The sequence below is a fragment of the Homarus americanus genome, unplaced genomic scaffold (genome assembly GCF_018991925.1).
Source record: "Homarus americanus isolate GMGI-L3 unplaced genomic scaffold, GMGI_Hamer_2.0 scaffold55281, whole genome shotgun sequence".
NCBI lineage: Eukaryota > Metazoa > Arthropoda > Malacostraca > Decapoda > Nephropidae > Homarus > Homarus americanus.
In genome coordinates this window covers 77,501-105,000 of record NW_024751663.1, presented here as the reverse complement: position 1 = coordinate 105,000, position 27,500 = coordinate 77,501, and the positions used below count along the sequence as shown (strand labels likewise).

The 27,500-nt window shown below is 43.0% G+C and overlaps 1 protein-coding gene across 3 annotated transcripts in view; it reads left to right on the top strand.

Annotated features, from left to right (window-relative positions):
- LOC121854821 (teneurin-3-like) overlaps positions 1-27,500 on the top strand; it is a 246,877-nt gene that overhangs the window by 148,101 nt on the left and 71,276 nt on the right. For 2 of the 3 annotated variants that reach the window (XM_042349623.1, XM_042349621.1), the window contains 2 exons: positions 4,342-4,560; positions 17,224-17,235. In XM_042349623.1, coding sequence (XP_042205557.1) covers positions 4,342-4,560; positions 17,224-17,235 — 231 coding nt within the window. The remainder of the gene's footprint in view (positions 1-4,341; positions 4,561-17,223; positions 17,236-27,500) is intronic. The other variant, XM_042349624.1, reaches the window with a different exon arrangement.

Here is a 27,500-nt window from a genome sequence, read left to right as displayed (position 1 = left end):
AGGGGAGGAGGAGACAGAAGGTGAGGGAGGGGGGAAGAGAAATGAGAGACGTGGGAGGAGAAACAGGGAGGGGGAGGGGGGGGATATTGGACATTGGGCAGAGATTTAATTCGTAGTGGATTTTGTTTTGTTCAGTCCGGTGGATTTTGTCCGATCGTGGCTTTGCTCAGGAACACGGAACCTCATAACACACCTGAGAGGAGAGCATCATTTCAAGGAACATGGAACACGGAACACCTCATAACACACCCTGAAGGCATTATCTCAAGGAACACGGAACACCTCCTATCACACCCTGAAGGCATCATCTCAAGGAACATGGAACACCTTATAACACACCTTGAAGGCATCATCTCAAGGAACACGGAACACCTCATAACACACCCTGAAGGCATCATCTCAAGGAACATGGAACACCTCATAACACACCCTGAAGGCACCATCTCAAGGAACATGGAACACGGAGCACCTCATAACACACCTTGAAGGCATCATCTCAAGGAACACGGAACACCTAGTCTCCAGTCCTTGATTATTGTCGCGTGTCATGAGCAATCTGTACCTGACACGCTACCTAACATTGATCAATTAGTGTATGGAGGAAGGTGTGTGTGTGTGTGTGTGTGTGTGTGTGTGTGTGTGTATCACTCCACAGTAACTTTGTCGATATATCAACTATGTAAATTCAGTTAAATCGACCAACACACACACACACACACACACACACACACACACACACACACATACTACATCCTTGACCACCGAAGGGTCAAGACGTACCTGGCGCTCCTCTCCGAGCAGCCAGGTCAACTGTTATGTTGGCCCATAGCAACTCCCTTCCCTGAACCCTCCTCCCCACCGGAATATCAACAAGTTCACACCAGAAGTCACTATTTCATTTAGGAAAGAAATGGAACCAGTGTTAAACAGAGGTGAACAGTGGTGAACAGTGCTTAAGTCAGTGAGAACAACTCAACAGTAACAGTGGTACCCAAGTTGACCTTTCACACAGTGAGGTCCCAGGTACCCAGTGATAACGGCCCGACCCAACTACCAGCGATGTGTTAATCCATCTACGATAGGAAGGCCTGGAACCACACCTCACTCATATAACACCATCTTTGAGGGAATTACTACACCACGTGAGGCCCCTCATAACACCATCTGTGAGGGAATTACTACACCACGTGAGGCCCCTCATAACACCATCTGTGAGGGAATTACTACACCACGTGAGGCCCCTCATAACACCATCTGTGAGGGAATTACTACACCACGTGAGGTCCCTCATAACACCATCTGTGAGGGAATTACTACACCACGTGAGGTCCCTCATAACACCATCTGTGAGGGAATTACTACACACGTGATCCCTCATAACACCATCTGTGAGGGAATTACTACACACGTGAGGTCCCTCATAACACCATCTGTGAGGGAATTACTACACCACGTCAGGTCCCTCATAACACCATCTGTGAGGGAACTACTACACCACGTGAGGTCCCTCCTAACACCATCTGTGAGGGAACTACTACACCACGTGAGGTCCCTCCTAACACCATCTGGGAGGGAGTTACTACACCACGTGAGGCCCCTCATAACACCATCTGTGAGGGAATTACTACACCACGTGAGGCCCCTCATAACACCATCTGTGAGGGAACTACTACACCACGTGAGGTCCCTCCTAACACCATCTGGGAGGGAGTTACTACACTACGTTTTTGCTGTTCAACACCTACATTAATCTGTATGTTCACTATGTTCCTTCACCTTTCTCTAATGAAGGCTTTTGTTAAACCACCAATGTATGTAATAAGTCATTTATGCCCAATGCATATTTTCAGCCTTCGGGCTGCAGAACTTTTTCAATAAACCGTTAATTATTATTATTATTATTATTATTACACACACCCCACTCAACCCAACACACTCAACCCAACACACTCACCCAACACACTCACCCAACACACTCAACCCAACACACTCACCCAACACACTCAACACACTCCGACTGTCACTAGACTCCCTGAGGACGAGGGGAAGAGAATGAGTTGTATTAATTTCCTCCAAACTGTGTAACTTACTTAGAAAATTTATCTCCCTCGTTTCACAATGAGTTGGAACTTGAAGTAAGAGCTCGAGGGGGACATTGTTACTCGAGAGACACAACGAACTCGAAATAAACTCTGGAGGAAAACACAGACCTCCTTCAAACTCCATTTCACTCCCACCTTCCTTCCTCCCCTCTCCTCTCCCTCCCCCCTCCGTTTCCTCCTCTTCCGCCCCTCTCCTCCCTCCCTCTTTCCTTCCCTCCCTCCTCTTTTCCTCCGGTTTCTCCCCTCCTTTTCCTTCCTCCTCCTCCCTCTCCCTCCTCGTCCCCTCCTCCCCCCCTCCCTCCCCCCCTCCCTCCCTGCACCCTTCTTCCATCCAGGACGACGGACCACCTGAAGATTAAGCACCCTAACGCTACCTGTGGGGAGGTCAGATTACGTTAGCTCAGGTTAGGTTGAGGTTAGGTTAGGTTTGGTTAAGTTAGGTTTGGTTAAGTTAGTTTAGGTTTGGTTAGGTTAGATTAGGTTTGGTTAAGTTAGGTTAGGTTTGGTTAGGTTAGATCAGGTTTGGTTAGGTTAGATCAGGTTTGGTTAGGTTAGGTTAAGTTAGGTCAGATGTTCACAATAACACAACACAACTCGACAGACGAAGGAAAACAAAACGCAACACCAAGAGCATCGATCAACTCCACTACATAACAATCACTAAATAACTTCTAATGAATGAAACGCCATTGATGAAAGACGAAATATAATAATAAATAATAAATGATAAATAAAACATTGAAATGTATTTAAACAGCTAAAGGATAATAGCCATTGAATAATACAGAGATAAAAATAATAACAGTTCATCACGTGAATTATAATGACAAGAATGGTGACAAAAAATAAAAGAAAAAAAAAACGATAAATGAAAACAAGAGAAAATAATTAATGAAACGGAAAAAAATACGAATAAAAATAATATATTGTTATCTGGATAAATTAATTAATATAAATGATAATATAATAATGATGAGTCAGAATGTGATATCTAATTATTATTATTATTATTATTATTATTCAGATTATAAATATTTAATAGATTAAGTTAAATACAATATTTTTTTTCACGTTACAAATGATGTTAAAACAACTAAATTACTCTATTATTGTTATTATTGTTTGTAAATATGTCTAAGCTGTTTATTATTGTTTGTAAATATGTCTAAGCTGTTTATTATTGTGCTGTGTGTGTGAGAGGCTGACTAGTGACTGACAATGTCTCTCCTGCCTCATCTTGCTGTGGTAGTGTTGGTCAGCACTTGAAATTCCTCTTGAGAGAACCACAAATGGATTCGTTCTTGAAGCTTCAGAGAAAAAGTGAACCCACGAACCTTTTAGAGCCCGTCTTTAGTGAACCCTTAACCACCGACTAATGCCCTACTTTGAACCCTTGGTATCTTCCCTTTAAACCCTTTCTGAACCCCTTAATTTGAACCCCTTAAAGATTGAAGTGTAAATGAATGTTGAATTTTACGAAAGTTTAAAAAATGTGACGTGTGTGGAGTCTTTGCTTCCGGGTCGTGTTCATCAGAGACTTGTCACCTTGGAGGATTACGCGATAACATTGACCTTTACACGGAGTCTGTTACACCTGAGAGAGAGAGAGAGAGAGAGAGAGAGAGGTGGGAGGGAGAAGGGAGGGGAGAGATTACATGAGGATTTACCCGACAACAGCCATCACGGATTAAGTCATAGAGGATTACACTAATTCGGTCGATGTCTTTGTGGTGTTGCTATTATGTTTCGTCGGGAAGATGAAAGTCGGGTGATTTTGCTCGCTCTGTCTCGCCTGTAACTTGTAAATGACCTGAGGGGACAAAGGTTATTTATGTGTGGGGGGGAGAGGAGGTGGGCAGGTTGAGAGAGGAGGAGAAGGAGGTGTGTGTGTGTGTGTGTGTGTGTGTGTGTGTGTGTGTGGTTAATACATTGTACTCAAGTGGCTGTCACCTTAAACAATGGGTAAATCATCGTACTGAAAATACATTAATCAGAGACCAATTAATTATAATCAGAGACTAATTAATTATACCTGAGGGATTTGTTATAGTATTGACCGTATCTATTACACCTGGTGGCTATTATACCTACCTGTATTAATTCCTCTAATAAGATTCGCAGTTATTTTGTTTGGTGATTATTTCTAACAGGAATTTTACCTGACATAATTTCTCTCTGAACCACCTCGTTGTCTCGGGGTCTTGTTACAGATATTAACTATTTTGTTCCCTTGTTACAGACGCGTCCGGCACGCCCCCAGACCCGGCCCCGCCAGAGATCCCTGTCCGGGGTCCCTCCCACCACCACCCACTTCTGGCCGCCTCCAGGAGGGCTGGCGGCGTCCCTCCACCCTCCTCCACCAACAACACGGTCGTGGCTCCTCCCTCCCCCCACTACCAGGACCACCACCCTGACGATACCTACCAGCAACCTAACTCCAACGTCTTCCTCTCGCAAGGTCAGTAACTACAGCCGTCTTCCTACCTGTCTAAGTTAATGGTCTAGTTTTATGGTCGTGGTGCCTCTGTTCCACCTGGACGACACCTGTCTTATACACACATAACTAAATATATTCAATATCTAACATTATATAATTTTACTCTATATCATTAAGTGAATCTCATAACAGCTGCCTACGTTCCTATCGTAAATAATTGTTAGTTGAAGACTAGTAAAGTGATACGTGTAATTAATATTTTTTCCACTGTTTTCCACAAGTGAATATTTTAAACACACATCTGCCGCTGACGTTTGTCTTGTCCACACTCTAACATTACCAGTGTTTAAACCTCATGTCTGGTACGGACACACACTTACTTGATACTGAATTAATAGTAGATCTCTAAGAAGGTATATTATCACTCTTAACATCACTAACAACGATCGTTTATCACTATACCTTAGTTATGTTGACTGTTTGTACTTCTGAACTATCACTTAAGCGATATCAACAAACAAACAAACACGGTACCTGTCACAAACTCATGTCTGGCAGTAACAGAGAATAAGACATACTCTAGACGTGTCACAAGAGTCGTCATTGTACCAGCAACACAAGGTAGCCATCCATCCAGCCAGTCGAACCAACTTATTCCTCACGTCATTTTCTCAAGACAAGTTTTGGTAAAGTTTGACGAGACTTGATCCTCTCGAGCATTGTTCTTGATTGAGGAAGAGAGTATTGTTGATCCTCTCGAGCATTGTTCTTGATTGAGGAAGAGAGTATTGTTGATCCTCTCGAGCATTGTTCTTGATTGAGGAAGAGAGTATTGCACCGGACAATCCTCCTGAGCTAGTCTGGGCAACGTCTCCCCCAGCTCTTACACATCTCGCGGGGGGAAAAACAGTGTTCTCGATCCGTGTGTAAAAAACTAAAAAATAAAGAGTTTTGTGAACTGTCAGGTATCTCGTTAGTCGTAATTAGTCTACATATTTCCTTCACTGCTTTTACTTGCTTCGTTATAATTGTTTTCCTCGCCACGACTCAGAGAAAGAAGGGGACGGAGAGGACAGAACAGCCAGACCCACCACCACCACCACCACTACCACCGGTACGACCACTGGCACCACCACCGGTACCACCACCGGTACTACCTCCACCACTACCAGTATCACCACTGGCACCACCACCGGTACAACCTCCACCGCCACCGGTATCACTAGGAGCAGCATCAACAGAATCAGCACAGCACAAGCCAAACTCCGAAGCGGCAGCATGAACCAAAACAACAAAAATCACGACAAAACAAGCAAGAAGGTGGAACACAGAGCCAGCCAGACGTTGGAGACAGACATCACTGAGGCGTCACAACTCTATAGCGCCATCAACACCACCCAGCCCCAGCCAACCCGGTTAACACACGTCCAAACAAGTCATACCCTGGAGAGAAAACCTAGTGGCTGCCAGGGACCTGAAGCTCACACCACCACCAGCGTCACGTTAGAACCTAAAGGAAAACACGGTACAAGTCTCACAGTCAACAAGACGAGGGAGACCAAGGGAAGCTCCTTTACTGAACCCACGACCAGCGTCACTGTTGAACCCACGACCAGCGTCACTGTTGAACCCACGACCAGCGTCACTGTTGAACCCACGACCAGCGTCACTGTTGAACCCACGACCAGCGTCACTGTTGAACCCACGACCAGCGTCACTGTTGAACCCACGACCAACGTCACTGTTGAACCAACCCTCCGCGTCTCTCCGGAGCTAAACAAACCCAGTACCTCCAAAGGCATCACAGGTGACAACTTTGTAGAACTGTAGAGAGGAATCCGTTTGTAGTTTTGACGTCCGTAGAGTGGAAACCTTTTTTAAATTTAACGTACGTAGAATGGAAACTTTTCGTAATTTTGACGTACGTAGAGTGGAAAATCCTCGTAGATTTGACGTACGTAGAGTGAAAACCTCGTAAATTTGACGTACGTAGAATGGAAACCTCGTAAATTTGACGTACGTAGAATGGAAACCTCGTAAATTTGACGTACGTACAGTGAAAACCTCGTAAATTTGACTTTCTTAGAATGGAAACCTCGTAAATTTGACGTACGTACAGTGAAAACCTCGTAAATTTGACGTCCGTTGAGTGAAAACCTCGTAAATTTGACGTACGTAGAATGGAAACCTCGTAAATTTGACGTACGTAGAGTGAAAACCTCGTAAATTTGACGTACGTAGAATGGAAACCTCGTAAATTTGACGTACGCAGAGTGAAAACCTCGTAAATTTGACGTACGTAGAATGGAAACCTCGTAAATTTGACGTACGTAGAATGAAAACCTCGTAAATTTGACTTACGTAGAATGAAACCTCGTAAATTTGACGTCCGTAGAGTGAAAATCTTTCGTAAATTTAACGTGCCGTAGAATGGAAACCTCGTAAATTTGTCTTACGTAGAATGAAAACCTCGTAAATTTGACTTACGTAGAATGAAAAACCTCGTAAATTTGACGTCCGTAGAGTGAAAATCTTTCGTAAATTTAACGTACGTGAATGGAAACCTGTAAATTTGTCTTACGTGAATGAAAACCTCGTAAATTTGACTTACGTAGAATTTAGAAACCTCGTAAATTGGACGTCCGTAGAGTGAAAAATCTTTCGTAAATTTAACGTACGTAGAATGGAAACCTCGTAAATTTGACGTACGTAGAATGGAAACCTCGTAAATTTGACGTACGTAGAATGGAAACCTCGTAAATTTGACGTACGTAGAATGGAAACCTCGTAAATTTGACGTACGTAGAGTGAAAACCTCGTAAATTTGACGTAGAGTAAAAAAAAAAAATATATTTAACTTTTACATAGAAAAAACACACCATTTAACTTCTATATAAGACCCTCCTGTCCTCTCCTTGTTTAAATACACGAAAAAAATCCTAAAATCCTAAATAAAATCCAAATTAATAGAGGTATTAGATAGACTGTTCCAAAATAATTAAAAAAAATCCTAAATAAAATCCCATTGAGAAAAAAATACAGTTAATTAAATGTTAAAAGAAAAAAAAACGTAAAAAACCTATTAGGAGAATAATTAATTAGAATATTTAAATAAAATACCTGTAATACCCTCAGTACAACAGTGATTCATTTACATTCAGGGAAAATATAAGATATCAGGTAAAGTAGCAATTAATTAAAATTAAATAAAAAATAACATATATAGAAGCGTAATTAATGAAATGTTAAATATACTCGTATATATAACAACAGCCCCCCATTTATCGCCACACACACACACACACACACACACACACACACACTCCATTATGCGAGCCTCGTGTTTGTTTACTTCTGGCGAGTCTTTGATCTGGGGCTCTTCCGGTCGGTCAGGTATGTGTGTGTGTTATTGATTTTTCCTTTTTAGTACTTTAATGGTATACTTGCTTGCTTGCGTGTGCGTGTGTTTGTGTTTCCTGAGTTCAGTGTGTGAGTGATGTTGAGTACTTTGTTCCCCCTAGTGTTGAGTCTAAGGTGGACTCAGACGTGTTATTTCGCTTAGTACACACCCTACACTCTCACACACTACACTTTCACACCCTACACTCTCACACCCTACACTCTCACACCCTACACTCTCACACCCTACACTCTCACACCCTGCACTCTCACACCCTACACTCTCACACCCAACCCTCTCACACCCAACCCTCTCACACCCTACACTCTCACACCCTACACTCTCACACCCTACACCTCACCCTACGCTCACACCCTACACCTCACACCCTACACTCTCACACCCTACACTCTCACACCCTACACTCTCACACCCAACCCTCTCACACCCAACCCTCTCACACCCTACACTCTCACACCCTACACTCTCACACCCTACACTCTCACACCCTACACTCTCACACCTGTATTTACCTTCTTATAGACCCGTCATTTGCATCCTTTAGTCCATGTTATTGTGTATTTGTCGTCCACACATGACGATTTTACCCCTTTGTTTATACAGGGGTTAAATTGGGAGGTATTCTTGTTCATTAAATTTGTCCATTTATACACGAATTGGAATTGACCTCATTGTTCAGTTATGTCCTTTCACACACACACACACACACACACACACACACACACACACACACACACACACACACACACACACACACACTTGAAGGAATCATTCATTGGCGATAATGAGAAGGGGAGGAGGACGGTATGAAGAGGAGGAAGAAGATAAGAAGGGGAGGAGGAAGATAGGATTGGGAGGAGGAAGGCAGGGAGGAAGGAATGAGAGAATGAGGGAGTAAGAAGGAGGGAGAGGTAATGAACAGGTGAAGACGTAGATGACAAAATCAGTGAGAGATTGACGGCTTGAAAAGACAAAGGTCAAACTGAGAGAGAGAGAGAGAGAGAGAGGTAGGCTGGGTAGGAGGAGGACCTGACCACTACACAGAATATTGTCAACACCGTCACATTCTCTTGTTGATTCTCTCTTTCTTCTCTTCCATTCCTTCACTTATTTCCGTTCTCCCTTGTCCATCTTCCTCTTCCCTGACAGACAGACGGACGGACGGAACATTCACTCAGATTTCCACTTTCTGCTCCTGAGACTCTCGGCTCTTCATTATGACTGTTGCTCATTAGGACTGGGGACTACTAGCACTTGCCTCCAGTTAATAGCCTGTTTAGAGTGGAACGTGGTAGGACTGGGGCCCACTTGAAAGGTCATGCCGACAAGGTGGACCTCCAAAAAAATATCGTCGAGGGTGAGGTGGTTCACAGGGAGTTAAAAAAAAGTAATTTATTCGAGGAAGAGAATGACTTCCCAGTGTCGCCTGTGTAAGGAATGGGGTCCTGTGTGTGTGTGTGTGTCTCGAAGGGTAGGGGGAGGAAACAACAGATAATAGAAGAGACAAAGAGACAGACAGTCGACAGACAGACAGACAGCAGTAAGAACAAAACAACAACAACACCCTGACGACGACACCACACCTGGACAAGATTAAACGTGGGGTGTTCCTCCTCCACCTTCCCCCTCTCCTTCCCCCTCTCCTCCTCCCTCTCCCTCTCTACTCGTGGCTCTCACCTGGGGTATTTAGTCCTCGTTTACATATACTTGGTATGGTAATGCGACGACCAATAAGGTGTCTTAAAGAGCCTTGTTAGCACCTCACCTTCCCTCCCACACTTTCCCTCCCACACAGACGCGGTAATTCTTTTCACCTGTGTCTTTCTTGAATTCACTTAAGGACGTTGTTGATCTCGTGTGCATTATGTTGTGCCGCGTCTGGGCCATCTTGGATCCCCTTTTGGCCATCTTAGATTTGCATTAGGCCATCTTGGACCCTCTTTTGGCGATCTTAGACTCACATTAGGCCATCTTGGACCCCCTTTGGCCATCTTAGACTCGCATTAGGCCGTCTCTGGCCCCCTTTTCGCCATCTGAGACTCACAGTAGTCCATCTTGGAGCCCTTTGGTCATCTTAGACTGACATTAGGCCATCTTAGACCCCTATTGGCCATCTTATACTCACACTTGGTCATCTTGGACCCTTTTGGGTCATCTTGGACCCCCTTTGTCCATCTTAAACTCACGTTAGGCCATCCTGGACCTCTTTTGACCGTCTTAGACTCACATTAGGCCATCCTTGACCTCTTTTGACCATCTTAGACTCACATTAGGCCATCCTTGACCTCCTTTGACCATCTTAGACTCACATTAGACCATCCTTGACCTTTGACCATCTTAGACTCACATTAGGCCATCCTGACCTCTTGACTGTCTTAGACCTCACATTAGGCCATATCCTGACCTCTTTGACCGTCTTAGACCACATTAGCCATCCTGACCTCTTTTGACCGTCTTAGACCTCACATTAGGCCATCCTTTAGGGACCCTCCTTTTAATTCATCTTAGACCTCACATTAGGCCATCCTGACCCTCCTTGACCATCTTAGGACTCACATTAGGCCATCCTTGACCCTCTTCTTTCTTCTTTGACCGTCTTAGACTCACATTAGGCCATCCTTGACCCTCCTTTGACCATCTTAGACTCACATTAGGCCATCCTTGACCTCTTTTTGACCATCTTAGGACTCACATTAGGCCCCTCCTTGACCTCTTGACCATCTTAGACCTCACATTAAGCCATCCTCTTGACCTCTCTTTTGACCATCTTAGACACTCACATTAGGCCCTCCTTGACCTCTTTTGACCGTCTTAGACTCCACATTAGGCCATCCTGACCTCTTTGACCATCTTAGACCTGCATTAGGCCATCCTTAACTTCTTTGACCGTCTTAGACTCACATTAGCCATCCTTGACCTCCTTGACCATCTTAGACTCACATAGCCATCCTTGACCTCCTTGACCATCTTAGACTCACATTAGGCCATCCTGACCCTCCTTTGACCATCTTAGACTCACATTAGGCCATCCTGATCTCTTGGACCGTCTTAGACCTCACATTAGGGCTACTCTCCTGACCTCCTTTTGACCATCTTAGACTCACACATTAGGCCATCCTTGGACTTCTTTGACCGTCTTAGACTCACATTAGGCCACCCTTGACCTCCTTTGACCATCTTAGACTCACATTAGGCCATCCTTGACCTCCTTTGACCATCTTAGACTCACATTAGGCCACCCTTGATCTCTTTTGACCGTCTTAGACTCACATTAGGCCACCCTTGACCTCTTTTGACCGTCTTAGACTCACATTAGGCCATCCTTGACCTCCTTTGACCATCTTAGACTCACATTAGGCCACCCTTGATCTCTTTTGACCATCTTAGACTCACATTAGGCCATCCTTGACCTCTTTTGACCATCTTAGACTCACATTAGGCCATCCTTGACCTCCTTTGACCATCTTAGACTCACATTAGGCCATCCTGACCTCCTTGACCATCTTAGACTCCACATTAGCCATCCTTGACCTCCTTTGACCATCTTAGACTCACATTAGCCATCCTTGATCTCTTTTGACCATCTTAGACCTTTCACATTAGGCCATCCTTGACCTCCTTTGACCATCTTAGACTCCACACATTAGGCCATCCTGGACCTCCTTGACCATCTTAGACTCACATTAGGCCATCCTTGACCCTCCTTTGACCATCTTAGACTCCATCTTAGACTCACATTAGGCCATCCTTGACCTCCTTTGACCATCTTAGACTCACATTAGACCATCCTTGACCTCCTTTGACCATCTTAGACTCACATTAGGCCATCCTTGACCTCCTTTGACCATCTTAGACTCACATTAGGCCACCCTTGATCTCTTTTGACCGTCTTAGACTCACATTAGGCCATCCTGGACCTCTTTCGTATTATTGTCTCTGATGGTAGTTAGTTAGGCAGTGTTTTAATAGTGTTTTATTATCATTCTTAGGGTGTTTGGTTTAGTGTTTGTATATGAGTTTTATTAGTACTATTGGGGTGTTTTTGTTGTGTTTTAGGCGTGTTTTATTGTCGTGTTTAATGATGTTTTATTGTTAGTTAAAAGGCGGGATGTTTTTTAATTGAGGTTTTGAGGTTTGTTAGAGCTAAGAGGTGTCTGTTTTATTTTTGTTTGTTTTGTTAGAAAGGAGCTGTTTTTTTCTCTTGATTTTCTTTTTAATTTTGAGAATTGTGGTATTATATATATTAGTTTTTTGGTGGTATTTTATTTTAATCTTACGGGATTTAAATATTTTGGGTTTGACAATTGACAATATATAAAATCTGGTTTTTTATATATTTATATTGTAGAATCAATAAATCCCGGGATTTTTTTTCCTAGAACATTTGTACTGTAGATGACTTTTATTTTGTATTTTTTTCTGTATTCCTCTGTAATTTCCTCGTCATTTTATGTAATAGAAACTGTTAGTCTTAATTAATTTTACCTTTTATATATTTTTCCTTAATTAATTTTACCTTTTATATATTTTTCTCGGAGTATTTTTTTACTTTCTTTCTTTCTTTCTTTCTTTCTTTTTTCTTTCTTTTCTTCTTTCTTTCTTTCTTTCTTTCTTTCTTCTCTTTGTTCCTTAGTGTTCAATAATCCTATGTTCATTATTTGTGTTTTCATTCCCGTGTTCACCATCCCTCTGTTCACCATTCGTGTGTTCACCATCCCTCTGTTCACCATTCCTGTGTTCACCATCCCTCTGTTCACCATTCCTGTGTTCACCATCCCTCTGTTCACTATCCCTCTGTTCACTATCCCTCTGTTCACCATCCTTCTGTTCACCATTCCTGTGTTCACCATCCCTCTGTTCACCATTCCTGTGTTCACCATCCCTCTGTTCACCATTCGTGTGTTCACCATCCCTCTGTTCACCATCCCTCTGTTCACCATTCCTGTGTTCACCATCCCTCTGTTCACTATCCCTCTGTTCACCATCCTTCTGTTCACCATTCCTGTGTTCTCCATCCCTCTGTTCACCATCCCTCTGTTCACCATTCCTGTGTTCACCAATCATCTCTTTATTTTTGTTTCTTTTTGGTGTCTGTCTATGTCTCCGTCTGTCTGTCTGTGTCTGTCTGTCGGTGTGGGTGACAGGCTCAGCAGTGTCCGTGGCTCACCTGGTCACCGCCTACTGTGGCTCCTCCAGTACCTCGGCTGAAGAGAAGGGTAAACCACTCCTGTAGAATTTGTATACTAGTGGAGGGTAAACTTCTGCTGTGGTGTTGGAGGGTAAACTTCTGTTGTAGTGTTGGAGGGTAAACTTCTGCTGTAGTGTTGGAGGGTAAACTTCTGCTGTTGTGTTGGAGGGTAAACTTCTGCTGTAGTGTTGGAGGGTAAACTTCTGCTGTAGTGTTGGAGGGTAAACTTCTGTTGTAGTGTTGGAGGGTAAACGTCTGCTGTAGTGTTGGAGGGTAAACGTCTGCTGTAGTGTTGGAGGGTAAACTTCTGCTGTAGTGTTGGAGGGTAAACTTCTGTTGTAGTGTTGGAGGGTAAACGTCTGCTGTAGTGTTGGAGGGTAAACGTCTGCTGTAGTGTTGGAGGGTAAACTTCTGCTGTAGTGTTGGAGGGTAAACTTCTGCTGTAGTGTTGGAGGGTAAACTTCTGCTGAAGAGATCGTTGTCGTGTACCGTAGGAAGGTAAACTAGTACCTCTTTAGATGACTATTTTGATGGGTACTAAAATACCTTGACACTATCTTAACTAAGTTCCTTGAAGGGTTTACAGACATCTTGAACTATATTGATGACTAATTAAGAAAAATATCGTAGGTGTTATTTTTGCTTTAAGACCAAATGAAAAAGAATTGATTGAAAAGAAGGCACATCGGTTGAAAGGGACAGTTATATTTTTTCGTAATACTAAGGCAAAATATACATATTAGAGAGAGAGAGAGAGAGAGAGAGAGAGAGTAATGCAAATTTGATTTTTCTGGAATATTCATGTACACTATACTGGAAAATGAATATTCTAATGATGAAGTATATTAAACAGAATATATGCAGGATATGGTTTCAGATTTTTTTACGTCCCGATTTTTTTTTAGAGGGTCTCGATTTTTTTTAGGAATTCCGACTTTTTTAGAGGGTCCCGATATTTTTTGGGGTCCCGTTTTTTGGTGGGTTCCTATTTTATTGGGGGGGTCCCGATTTTTTAAGGGACCCGATTTTTTTTCTAGTTTCTCAAAGGGAAGGATGTTTGAACCCCTTCAATAAGACGTTAATCTACCCTTTGACTTTAGTGTATATCGTTCGCTTGAGTAAGGTATCTTTAGTACCTACAGTGACTTAACCCCTTGGGTATAGTGACTTAACCTCTTTGAGTACAATGACCTAACCCCTTGAGTACAGTGACTTAACCTCCTTGAATACAGTGACTTAATTTCATGAGTTCTAGTTATGAGTTATTAGGATTTTAGGATATATATATTTTGAAAGTTTATATCCACAGTGTTATTTCTTACTGGCTGGGATTAAAGTCCACACATCTTGGTTGGGTAAAGCTTTGAGAAATGAATGCCTTTTATTATCGTAGTGTTATCTTGCCCTAAATCGAGAAGTTATTTTTTTTTAACATTTCCAAAAGCGACTGTCAAAAATAAAGCCACGTTTTGTATTTGTGGAGTTCTGGACGACATATGGATCGAGCCAAAGTGGGGTGTTTTTTTTTAAGTGTGTTTGGACTCTGGGAAATGATTTTATGATGGGAATGTTTCTGCTCTTGTAAAAACAGTCAGTGGTGATAGAATATGGTCAGGTGTGTGTGTGTGTGTGTGTGTGTGTGTGTGTGTGTGTGTAATGGTCATGAAGGAAAATCAATAGATATGATATAATTCGAGATATAATCAGTACTAAATTTAGATAATAATAATAATAATAATAATAATAATAATCATAATAATAATAACAAAAATAATAAATACACAAAAAGTAAAACACTAAAATACATTAATAAAAATAAATAAATAAATTAATATAAAACAAATACACTAAACCAATAACAAACAAACAAATAAAAATAAAGAAATTGTTAACAAAATAAATGAGTAATAAAAAAAACGAATAAAATAGATGTAAATTTGATAAAGATAAATTAATAAATAATGTCAAAACAAAAGCCAGAAACAACAGAATAAAAAGAAAAGAAAACAGTTTGAGGAGGAAGGAAAAGAGAGAGAGGGAAAGAATTTGAATTTCCAATGGTAGGGAGGAGGCGGCGTGAGGGGGTATTTGTATTCAAAATGTTCAATACATTTAAGGGGAAGGTGACTAAGTGTGTGACCCCCCCCTCCCTCCCTCCCCTTTACTCCCCTCCTACCCCTACCCCTCTACTACCCCCTCCTAGCCCCGTACCCCCACCATTTCCCTCCTCCTCCCCATCTCCTCTCTTCTTTTTCCCCCTCCTTTCTTTTTTACCACTTCCTTGTTCTTCTACCCTCCCTCTCTCTCTCTCCCACCCAATACCATCACCACCATCACCACACCTCCACACCACCATCACCACCTCCAACATCACCATCACCACCTCCAACACCATCACCACCATTAACCCACATGATGCGCCTTACTCTCCCACATATCCCGTCATCATTTTCTTGTGGTACCCAATTAGCTGTGTGTGTGTGTGTGTGTGTGTGTGTGTGTGTGTGTGTGTGTGTGGGTTGGTGTTATGCGTGTGTGAATATTTTAGGCCGTGGCAGAGATGAAATATTTATGAAATGGGATGAGGCGTCTTTGGTTCGATCGACCATATTTCCTACCCCCATCCAGGTTGTAAATGGCTCCTTACCTTTACAGTTTGGAAAGTAAAGGCGATCGAGTGCAGTACCTAGCGGATACTCACGCCTACGGGTCTCTCTACCATGAATATTTAAGATATGGTAACAGTGTGTCCTATATAGGCCTGACGTCTCATTATGGATGCAACGTGTTATCTACTTTCTCTTCAACACACACACACACACACACACACACACACACACACACAGAGGGGTCAGGTATAGGGCTCGAGAACACCTGGTTCGTATCTCAGAGGAGGTCTTGCAAATCTAGGTAGGGTGAACAGGAATACATTACCCTTAGGCTGTGGATATACCTGGACCAACCTGCATACTATTACTGGTGGAGAGAGAGAGAGAGAGAGAGAGAGAGAGAGAGAGAGAGAGAGAGAGAGAGAGAGAGAGAGAGAGAGAGATTAATTCCTCCAGCAAGACAGACGCCATTATTAGTGTCTCAGGTCTGGAGGTGTTAATGGTAGATATATTAATGGTAGATATATTAATGGTAGGTATATTAACGGTAGATATATTAATGGTAGGTATATTAACGGGTATAACAGGTGGTAGGAGGACCAAGAGGATGCTGACACAACGATAGATGAACGAAATTAAAATCTATGATCACCAGAGACAAAATTGGGAAGAATTAGTAAACAAAGAGAGCCTTTTAAGTGTATTGGGGGTGGTGGGCTGTGGTCGCCAACCCTCAGACGTGAATATAACACCTCCTTTTATTTGTATATCCTCTAGAAAAAAAAAAGATCTGCTATGTAATAAATATATGCGTATTAAAGTATATTATATAGTTTTTGTAGATATTTTAGAAACATATTGGTATAATATGTATTTTGTAGTTTTTACTGGTGATATATTTTTTAATTTAGTCTTTTGTTAATATAATTGATTTTCACTCTGATAATATTTCTCTTTCAGTGATTTTTAAAAGTATCTTGATGTATAATTTTTAATATACGGTTGCAAGGTTTAAATACGCTTAAATTTTGTCCAAATTCAATTTTCTTAAGCAAGTTTAATTTTTAATATATTTTTTTAGTGCGATATTACAATAGTTATATAACCTTGGGCATATTGTTGTTGTTTACATTGATTCAAAAAATTTAATTCTTGATATAATGTTATAATATTTTTGTAACCATTGCTAGTGCAGAGCTATTGGAATTTTTAATATAATTTTATTGTCTTTTAAAAATTTGCATTACAGTCTATATTTAAATCCATTAGTTTCCTCCCTCGAATTTATTTTAGTTAATTTCATTGTATATTTTTTGGTGTGTGTGTGTGTGTGTGTGTGTGTGTGTGTGTGTGTGTGTGTGTGTGTGTGTGTATGACGTATAAAAGCCCATATATACCTTTAATTAATTGTGTATTTACCTGTGTATTTTTTCCCCCTACTGATTACTTATTCGTATATCCCACAGTTTTCAAATCAGGTAAGCCCGCAAGGGTGTTTAATACTCACTCTGTCTGTCTGTCTGTCTGTCTCTATGTCTGTCTGTCTGTCTCTATGTCTGTCTGTCTGTTTCATTTGTGTTATGTTTGATCTCTGTTTGCTTTATATGGTGTTTGTTTTTCTCTCCTCTCTCTCTCTCTCTCTCTCTCTCTCTCTCTCTCTCTCTCTCTCTCTCTCTCTCTCTCTCTCTCTTATTTACCTTTGCATTCCTTCTCTCTCTATATCTCTCCGTTTCTCTCAGTTCTTCAATATATATAATGTCATCGTTGCTTCATTCCAGTGTATAAACTTATTCACTAAAGTCAATGAAAAACACCTCTCTAAATCATTAACTTGAACCATATTAAAATAAATTAACAAAATATAATAAACAAGGTAAGTCTTTAAAGGCCAGATTGGTTTATTTTTTTTTTTCTTTTGGTTTATAAATTTGTGGTTTATTTCTGAATGTTTTATCTGGGTTTGGAGTCTGTTTTTGTTTTTGTTCTTTGTGTTGTTTGTTTATTTGTTTGTTGTTTGTATTTTATTCTATTTAGGTCGTCTGAGGATTGGCGACCACAGCCCACCAATTATTTTATTGAATATATTTTAGGTTTGTTCCTCTGACTTTACATAATAATAAAAATAATAATAATAATAATAATAATGAGTTAATATATTTTAAGTGTTAAATAATATTACTAAATATCTCTTAAATTCCTCCACTTAAATGTTGACATACGGGAGATATAGCATTACTTATAAACACACTTATGGAACACTTTAAAGAGATAAACTCTGATGTGATGACGTGTTAAGTGGTACTGATAGATTTTTGTAAGTGTGTTTTTATATTTAAGTTTACTTGATGGTCGCTTTATTGAGGTAAGTTTAAAGTGCACTATTGGAACACTTTTATCATGACTCGTGAAAAGTGTACTTGTGAGGCACTTTAAAGTGACCCGTGTTAAGTTTACTAGTGGATTAAAGCTGCAAACTGTGTGTGTGTCTGTGTGTTTGAGTTAATATTTTGTCTTTAATGCAGAAAATGGAAAGGTGTTTTGCGTGTGACTCAAACAAGCAACTATAGCGACTATCTTTATAGCCAAACAAACAACTAAAACAAGTATATTTCCATCGTTAAACAACTAAAACAAGTATATTTCCATCGTTAAACAATTAAAACAAGTATATTTCCATCGTTAAACAATTAAACAAGTATATTTCCATCGTTAAACAATTAAAACAAGTATATTTCCATCGTTAAACAACAACTAAAACAAGTATAATTCCATCAGCTAAAACAACTAAAACAAGTATATTTCCCTTCTGTTAAACAACTAAAACAAGTATATTTCCATCGTTAAACAACTAAAATAAGTATATCTCATCGTTAAACAACTAAAACAAGTATATTTCCTTCGTTAAACATCTAAAACAAGTATATTTCTTTGTTCACATCCTGGGAAAAAAAAAGACACGTTTATTTTGTTTGTATTCGTGAGTAGGTTTTATATCTTCTCGCAAGGCTGCTCTCTGAGACACCCGGTCATCCACACACACATCCGGTTACATCCATCGCCTTGCCTATACCCGACACTCACCCTCTCATCCATCGAACCAACCACACACACACACACACACACACACATCTCTCTCTCTCTCTCTCTAAAAAAAATCTAAATCACATTATCTTTCTCTCTTTTACTGTAATCCTTAGAGAGAGAGAGAGAGAGAGAGAGAGAGAGAGAGAGAGAGAGAAGTTACTGGAGCTATACCGTAATCCAGAGAATGGTATTACCTCCCTAATGGCACAACCCCATTGCTTTCACATTTAAATTCTGTTGTTACTGGTGTTGCCTTGTGTTGTGTTGTGTTGTTGCTGGTGTTGTGTTGTGGTGTGTTGTTGTTACTGGTGTTGCGTTGTGTTGTGGTTACTGGTGTTGCGTTGTGTTGTGTTGTGTTATTGCTGGTGTTGTGTTGTGGTGTGTTGCAGTGTGTTGTGTTGTGTTGTTACTGGTGTTGCGTTGTGTTGTGTTGTTGTTACTGGTGTTGCCTTGTGTTGTGTTGTTACTGGTGTTGCGTTGTGTTGTGTTGTTGCTGGTGTTGTGTTGTGGTGTGTTGCAGTGTGTTGTGTTGTGTTGTTACTGGTGTTGCGTTGTGTTGTGGTGCTATGTTGTGTTGTGTTGCGTTGTATTATGTTGTGTTAAGTTGTGTTGTATTGTGCCGTGTCGTTTCGCCGTGTCGTGTCGAAGCTGGTGGTAAGTTTAGTCTCCTGAACTGTGTCATTCGGGTCTAAAAACAACCAATCCCAAATTAATGTCTTTTGTAAGGTAATAAACCCTGTTATTAAGATCTTGTACGGCTGTTAGACCCCGATATTATGGTCTTTTATATGGCGAAAACCCATCGTTAAACCTGGATTTTCGTTTTTTTTCGTGTTTTTTTCTTCAGGTTGTTAAACCCCCTGATATTAAGGTCCTTCTCTGTGTTTAGTCTACCCTGAAATGTATTCCGTTTTCTCTTTGGTTAAAAAAAAAACTCGGTGTCAAAGCGAATTTAAGGAATAATGTGTGTGTGTGTGTGTGTGTGTGTGTGTGTGTGTGTGTAATAATAATAATAATAATAATAATAATAAACGGTTTATTGAAAAAGTTTGCAGCCCGAAGGCTGAAAATATACATTGGACATAAATGACTTATTACATACATTGGTGGTTTAACAAAAGCCTTCATTAGAGAAAGGTGAAGGAACATACAGATTAATGTTTACACACATAGATCATGTGAGCTGAGGTGTTGAACAGCAGACACGTAGTGTAGTAACTCCCTCACAGGTGGTGTTATGAGGGGCTTGACGTGGTGTAGCAATTCCCTCACAGATGGTGTGTGTGTGTGTGTGGAGGGGGGGAGGAGGTAAAGCAGTTCTTGAGACGACTGGACAAACACTGGGACAGACTTGGAGTTAAGCTCTCAGAAAAAAAAATCCTAACCTAACCTAACCTAACCTAACCTGAGCCTAACTACCCGAGGCAGTCTTTGACCCTTGTGACTTCTGCAGTGTAAACTAAGACTGTAATTTTTTCCTCTACTCTATGTAAACATAATCAGGAAGACGACACGACACGACACGACACGACACGACACGACACGACACGACACGACACGACACGATGCTACATAACCTGACACCACACTACTCCGCTTCTTCTTTTTCTTCCTTGTCCTCCTCTTCTTCTTCCTCTTCCTCCCCCTCCCTCTCTTCCTTCTCACTTTCTTCCTCCTCCTTCTCCTCCTCATCTTCCTCTTCCCTCTCTTCCTCCTCCTGCTCTTCTCTTACCCCTTCTCCATTTCCTCCTCCTCCTCGTCCTTCCTCTTCCTCCTCCTCCTCCTCTTCCCTCTACCTTCAAATAGGGAAGCAGCCAACTTTCCCCTGATGGCCTCCACTTACCCTCAGTTGGGATTCCTGAAATTGACCTCCTAGCTTACCCTTGGAAGTTTTAGGACCAATGAGAATACTCGTAAGAATATATATGGAGTCACTCGACCAATCAGAACTAGGGAATAGTGAAGGCAGAGGAAGTAGCAGGAGTTAAATGTACAGTATTTGAAAACGAGTTATTATTATTATTATTATTATTATTATTATTATTATTATTATTATTATTATTATTATTGTTGTTGTTGTTGTTGTTGTTGTTGTTGTTGTTGTTGTTGTTGAAGACGGATGTTACTGTAATTGTGTTAAATTTTCAATATTTATTACTCTCAGCTGGTGAAGTTACTTAAGGTCAATGGTCTGTTTTGTCTGTCTGCATCTACCATGGACTCTCTCTATCCACAAACTTCAAAATCAAAAGACAACTTCCCCTCCCTCCCCTCCTCCTCCCCTCCTCCAAACCTAAAGCCCAATTTCACCCTCTCACCCCTTTGCTTACTCCTCCCCTTCCCCCTGCCCTTACACCCTTTCCCTCCCCTTCTAAATCCAAAACCCAACTTCACTCCTTCCAAATATCTCCCCTACCTTTCCTCCTCCCCTTCCTCATTCTACCCCTTCTTTCCCCTCCCTATCCGCTCTAAAGTCAAAATCCAACTTCATCCTCTTTCCCATTCTTTCCCTTACCTTCTCTCCTCTTCCCCTTCCCATCTCCTCCTCTTCTCCTTCCCCCCACCCCTTCTTCCCTTTCCCATCCCCCCTCCTCAAAGAGAAATATATACCGGGTATATTTTTTTTATTTTTTTATTTTTTTATTCCCTGCCCGTCCGGTTATATGCTCTCGCCTGGCCGGATTTAGTGAAGGTTATCGTAGTAATTCGGTGTAACCAGTTCAAATGGCATACAATTTGGTGAATTAGTCGGGAGTATTTCGTCGGGCGAATGGTCGGAACGCACCCACCGTTTGCGATTATGCGGATCTAACTTATTTAATCTGGTAATTGATATTTCTGGGGAATTTTTATCGCAGGATTCCCTTCCCCGTAATGCCATATACATCCTGGGTTTCGGAGGCTGTTATGTAGGTTAATACCGGATAATGTAGTTTCTGTGTTTGGCTAATGGCGGTCTGAAGTATTGTTGGTTTGTTGCCTGTAAATCTTTGTTTGTTTTTCTGAGATGTGTGTGTGTGTGTGTGTGTGTGATTCGTGTTGTTTGTGTGTCTTGAGTCGTTCTTGTTTAGATGTTTGGGTTATGGTTGTTGTGCGTTTGTTTCATGTTTGAGTCTTGATTATTGGTTGTTGGTTTCTTGCAATGTCATCTCTCTCTCTCTCTCTCTCTCTCTCTCTCTCTCTCTCTCTCTCTCTCTCTCTCTCTCTCTCTCTCTCTCTCTCTCTCTCTCTCTTTTTCTCTCTCTCTCTGTCTCCGCCATATTTTTTTTTTAATTTGCCATGGCTGTCGATCGTATTCTCCTATCCACTTCCTATATCCATGTCCCTCTATCCACCTGCCCTATCCACTTCCTCAGAGGTTTCGAGTCCCTTATAAACGTCTTCTGTCTGTTTTAGATCGTGGAAAAGAACGTCCAGTCTATCCATCTATCCATCACCCTACTTTCATCCCACTGTCTGCAATATCCACAAAAGCCAATAATTAATCCAAATCCATCTGTTTTTATAATATTTATCCACATCCATTCTCTATCCCTCCCGTCACACTGCGGGTAGACTGGCGGAGGCGGGGGAATGGTGTCAGGGCTACCAGGGGGAAGGTGTCAGGCTACCAGGAAGGTGGGGCTATCAGGGGGGTCAGTGCTATCGGGGGTGTCAGGGCTATCGGGGGATGATGTCAGGCTACCAGGAGGGGTGATATCAGAGCTACCAGGGGGTGTACCAGGGCTACCAGGAGGGATATCAGAGCTACCAGGAGGGGGTGTGGGGCTACCAGGAGGGATGAGATCAGAGCTACCAGGGGGGTGTGTCAGGGCTACCAGGAGGGTGATATCAGAGCTACCAGGGGGTGTGTCAGGCTGTGTCAGGGCTACCAGGAGGGGTGTGTCAGGGCTACCAGGAGGGGTGATATCAGGGCTACCAGGAGGGTGTGTCAGGGGCTACCAGGAGGGGCTACCAGGAGGGGTGATATCAGAGCTACCAGGGGGTGTGTCAGGGCTACCAGGAGGGGTGTGTCAGGCTACCAGGAGGGGGTGATATCAGAGCTACCGGGGGGGGTGTGTCAGGGCTACCAGGAGGGGTGTGTCAGGGCTACCAGGAGGGGGTGATATCAGGGCTACCAGGAGGTGTGTCAGGCTACCAGGAGGGTGATATCAGGGCTACCAGGAGGGGTGATATCAGAGCTACCGGGGAGGGGGGTGTCAGGGCTATCAGGAGGGTGTGTGTCAGGGCTACAGGAGGGGTGATATCAGGGAGGTGTGTCAGGGCTACCAGGGGGGTGATATCAGGGCTACCAGGAGGGGTGATGTCAGAGCTACCAGGTGGGGTGTGGCTACCAGGGAAGGTGTCAGGGCTACCAGGAGAGGTGTTTCAGGGCTATCAGAGGGTGATATCAGAGCTACCAGGAGGGGATATCAGAGCTACCAGGGGGTGTCAGGGCTACCAGGGGAAGGTGTCAGGCTACCATAGGGGTGGTGTCAGGGCTACCATGAGGGTTGTGTCGATACCAGGGGGGGTGTCAGGCTACCAGGGAAGGTGTCAGGGCTACCAGGAGGGGTGATATGAGCTACAGGGAAGGTGTCAGGGCTACCAGGGAAGGTGTCAGGCTACCAGGGGTGGGGTGTCACTACCAGGGGGTGTCAGGGCTACCATGAGGGGTTGTGTCGGATACCAGGGGTGGGGGTGTCAGGCTACCAGGAGGTGTCAGGGCTATCAGGGGGGTTGTCAGTGCTATCAGGGGGGGGTGTCAGGGCTACCAGAAGGGGATATCAGAGCTACAGGGGGGTGGTGTCAGGGCTACCAGGAGGGATATCAGAGCTACCAGGGGTGTGTCAGGCTACCAGGAGGGGTGATATCAGAGCTACCAGGGAAGGTGTCAGGGCTATCATAGGGTGGTGTCAGGCTACCAGGGGGTGTGTCAGGGCTACCAGGAGGTGATATCAGAGCTACCACAGGGGGTGTGTCAGGCTACCAGGAGGGGTGATATCAGAGCTACCAGGGGTGTGTCAGGGCTACCAGGCACTTTGGTAGCCACACCTCGCCTCCGTGTAATGCTTTAATCTATAAATTAGCCATTCTGGTGTTAGTTGGCTGAGCGTATTGGTGATTGTGTGTGGTGGTGGGGATGGTGGTAGTGGTGGTAGTAGTGGTGGGTTGGTAGTGGTGGTAGGGAAGTCGTGTGTGGTGGTGGTGGGGATGGTGGTAGTAGTGGTGGGTTGGTAGTGGTGGTAGGGGAAGTCGTGTGGTGGTGGTGGGGATGGTGGTAGTAGTGGTGGGGTTGGTAGTGGTGGTAGGGGAAGTCGTGTGTGGGGATGGTGGTAGTAGGTAGTGGTGGGTTGGTAGTGGTGGTAGGGAAGTCGTGTGTGGGGATGGTGGTAGTAGTGGTAGTAGTGGTGGGTTGGTAGTGGTTAGGGTAGTCGTGTGGGGATGGTGGTGGTGGTGGTAGTAGTGGTAGTGGTGGGTTGGTAGTCGTTAGGGTAGTCGTGGGATGGTGGTGGTGGTGGTAGTAGTGGTAGTAATGGTGGGTTGGTAGTGGTGGTAGGGGTAGTCGTGTGTGGGGATGGTGGTGATGGTGGTGGGGGTGGTAATAGTGGTAGTAGTGGTGGTATGTGTGCTGATGGTGGTGCGTTGTGGTAGTCGTGTGTGGTAGTAGTGGTGGTGATGATGATGGTAGTGGTGTGTGTGTGTGGTGGTGATAGTGTGGGCTACTCGCTATTATATCTGCTGGCTGCCGGTTCATCAGCTTAATGTAACACTAAACTCTGCTAAACTGTTTTTGGCACGTTACTTCATGGTGTGTGTGTGTGTGTGTGTGTGTGTGTGTGTGTGTGTGTGTGTGTGTGTGTGTGTGTGTGTGTGTGTGTGTGTGTGTATCATCTATCTGTCTATCCATCTGTAAACTTTCTCTCTTTCTTTCTCCCTCACCTCTCTATCCATTACCTCCCCACCAACACCACCCCCTCCTGTCCAACATCCATCTAGCCTCTATCCACCCAACCCCCCTCCTCCCCCTCCCCCCCCTAAAGGTAACAAAGGGGCCCAATAGATCTAGTGAGAGAGGCGGTGAGGTAAGCTGGAGCCTGGACGCGATAAGGCCTCCCCCATCTTCCGATTTTTCCCCCTTATCGCACTCCTGATTTATGGTGGAGCTCTTTCTCTCCCATGAAGGATCGTTGTTTGGTTGACGGGCGTCTTGTAATGCACCGCAGCCAAGGTTGGTATTGAGAGGGTGGGGGGGAGGGGAGGGGAGGGGGGAGGGGAGGATAAGGTAGGCGAGGAGGTGATTATTTTGTTTGGTTGCGGTACTTTTTTGGTTGAAGGGTTAGGTAGGTAGGTAGTGAGTTGATGGGTTGATAAATGGTGGTTAGTATGGTGTTGTGTATTATGGTTGAGAAGGATGGTGGTAATGGTTGTGTTGTGGTTGATACAGCTCTGCACTTACGGCTCAGAAATATGGTAGAGAAACACACACACACACACACACACACACACACACAGAGGGTAACAAACTAGGTCAAAGTGATTAAGTCTCGCTTGCAGTAGGTATTATGGTCAAGGTCACAAACAAAGGTCAGAAGGGCGTGGCGTTGACCCCTATGAATGGGGGTGAGTGAGTGACCCAATAGAACACCCAAGTCCCGACTGACAGCTCCTGACGAGAGGACGGGAAAATTATTCATGTGAAATTATCTGTCAATAAGAATAACTACATTTACCCGCCAATAGGATGAGTATCCGTTATTATCTTTAGATAATAACTAGCTGTATCCGTCAGTATGGATAGTATCTCTTAGTATCTTTAGATAATAACAGCCAGTATTCCACCAGTAACACGCCAACACAGACTTGACTTGTGTACCGGTGTCCCCGTCAATACCACTGGGAGAAAGAAAACGAAGAGTAATGGATTCACGGGAGACTAAACTAGAATGTTAGTTTTTCCTCCAACACTTTCCTACCGTCATGGGTTCTCTAAGTCTCCTGAGGTATATAGTGTTCACGGTAAATAGAGACGTAAGAATGGATACAATTACCTTTACTTAAGTTATAATGCAGACATAGATAACAAAATGGCGTTGGATTATGCCCGAGATTCGACTGTTTATCAATTCATTCACATTTTCCCTTTAAACGATGTATTTCTTTTTTCCTTTACGAGTCTTTGTTAATTCAGACCTACGATCCCCAAAGCGTCTGAAGTCATTTGATTTTACCTTACGTACATACGAGAAAACTATATACTTATAAACGAGTCTTGGCGTAAATTGTCAGCCATTTATTATTCACAGGGCGGTAATAAATTAAAGGTATTCTCCCTCTAAAAAAAAACAGAGTGATTCTAAAAAAACAATATCGTAAATTAATTAATATCTCTGTGGTGATAGTGAACGCCCTCTCGAGTCTCAGTACATATTTGTCAGCCATCTTGAGTCCGACTTTGACAGCCATCTTGAGTCCGACTTTGACAGCCATCTTGAGTAGACATAATATAACTTACGATTTTCCGGATATTTTGATTCGTTGATGATTTTAGGCTGACGGTGTATGTTGACTATTTCACACACACACACACACACACACACACACACACACACACACACACACACACACACACAAAACAAAAAAACACTACACCTCATTGAACTTAGCTGTAAATGAATAGTAAACGATAATGAGTGATATTTGAAGCCACTTATTATGATGTGACGTGAAGGGAATTTTGCCTCGGAAGCACAAAAGGTCATTTAATAACAAGGAGAGGTCAGAGGTCACCCCCCTTCCTGCTGCACCCTCCCGCCTGATTCCTACAACATCCTGTATCATCCTACAACATCCTGTATCATCCTTCAACATCCTTTATCATCCTACAACATCCTGTATCATCCTACAACATCCTGTATCATCCTACAACATCCTGTATCATCCTACAACATCCTGTATCATCCTACAACATCCTGCATCATCCTACAACATCCTGTATCATCCTACAACATCCTGTATCATCCTACAACATCCTGTATCATCCTACAACATACCACATTGCAATAAGGGAAATTATTTTAATCTCAGGTGGGGGAAGAGGAAGGAAGGAAGAGGGATAGAAAGGGAGAGGTGGAAGGAAGAGGGCTAGAAAGGGAGAGGAGGAAGGAAGAGGGATAGAAAGGAGAGGAGGAAGGAAGAGGGATAGAAAGGAGAGGAGGAAGGAAGAGGGCTAGAAAGCGAGAGGAGGAAGGAAGAGGGATAGAAAGGAGAGGTGGGAAAGAAGAGGGCTAGAAAGGGAGAGGAGGAAGGAAGAGGGATAGAAAGGGAGAGGTGGAAGGAAGAGGGCTAGAAAGGGAGAGGAGGAAGGAAGAGGGATAGAAAGGGAGAGGAGGAAGGAAGAGGGATAGAAAGGGAGAGGAGGAAGGAAGAGGGATAGAAAGGGAGAGGAGGAAGGAAGAGGGATAGAAAGGGAGAGGAGGAAGGGAGAGGGATAGAAAGGGAGAGGAATTAGGGTTTGGGGAAGTTCGATGGTGATATCCTCTATCCGTCCATCCGTCTGTCCGCCTGTGACCGAATTTGGTATCCGCTGCTCGATGACCTTCAGTGCAATCAACGACTTGGATTTCAATTTCAGGGAGACGTGTGTGTGTGTGTGTGTGTGTGTGTGTGTGTGTGTGTG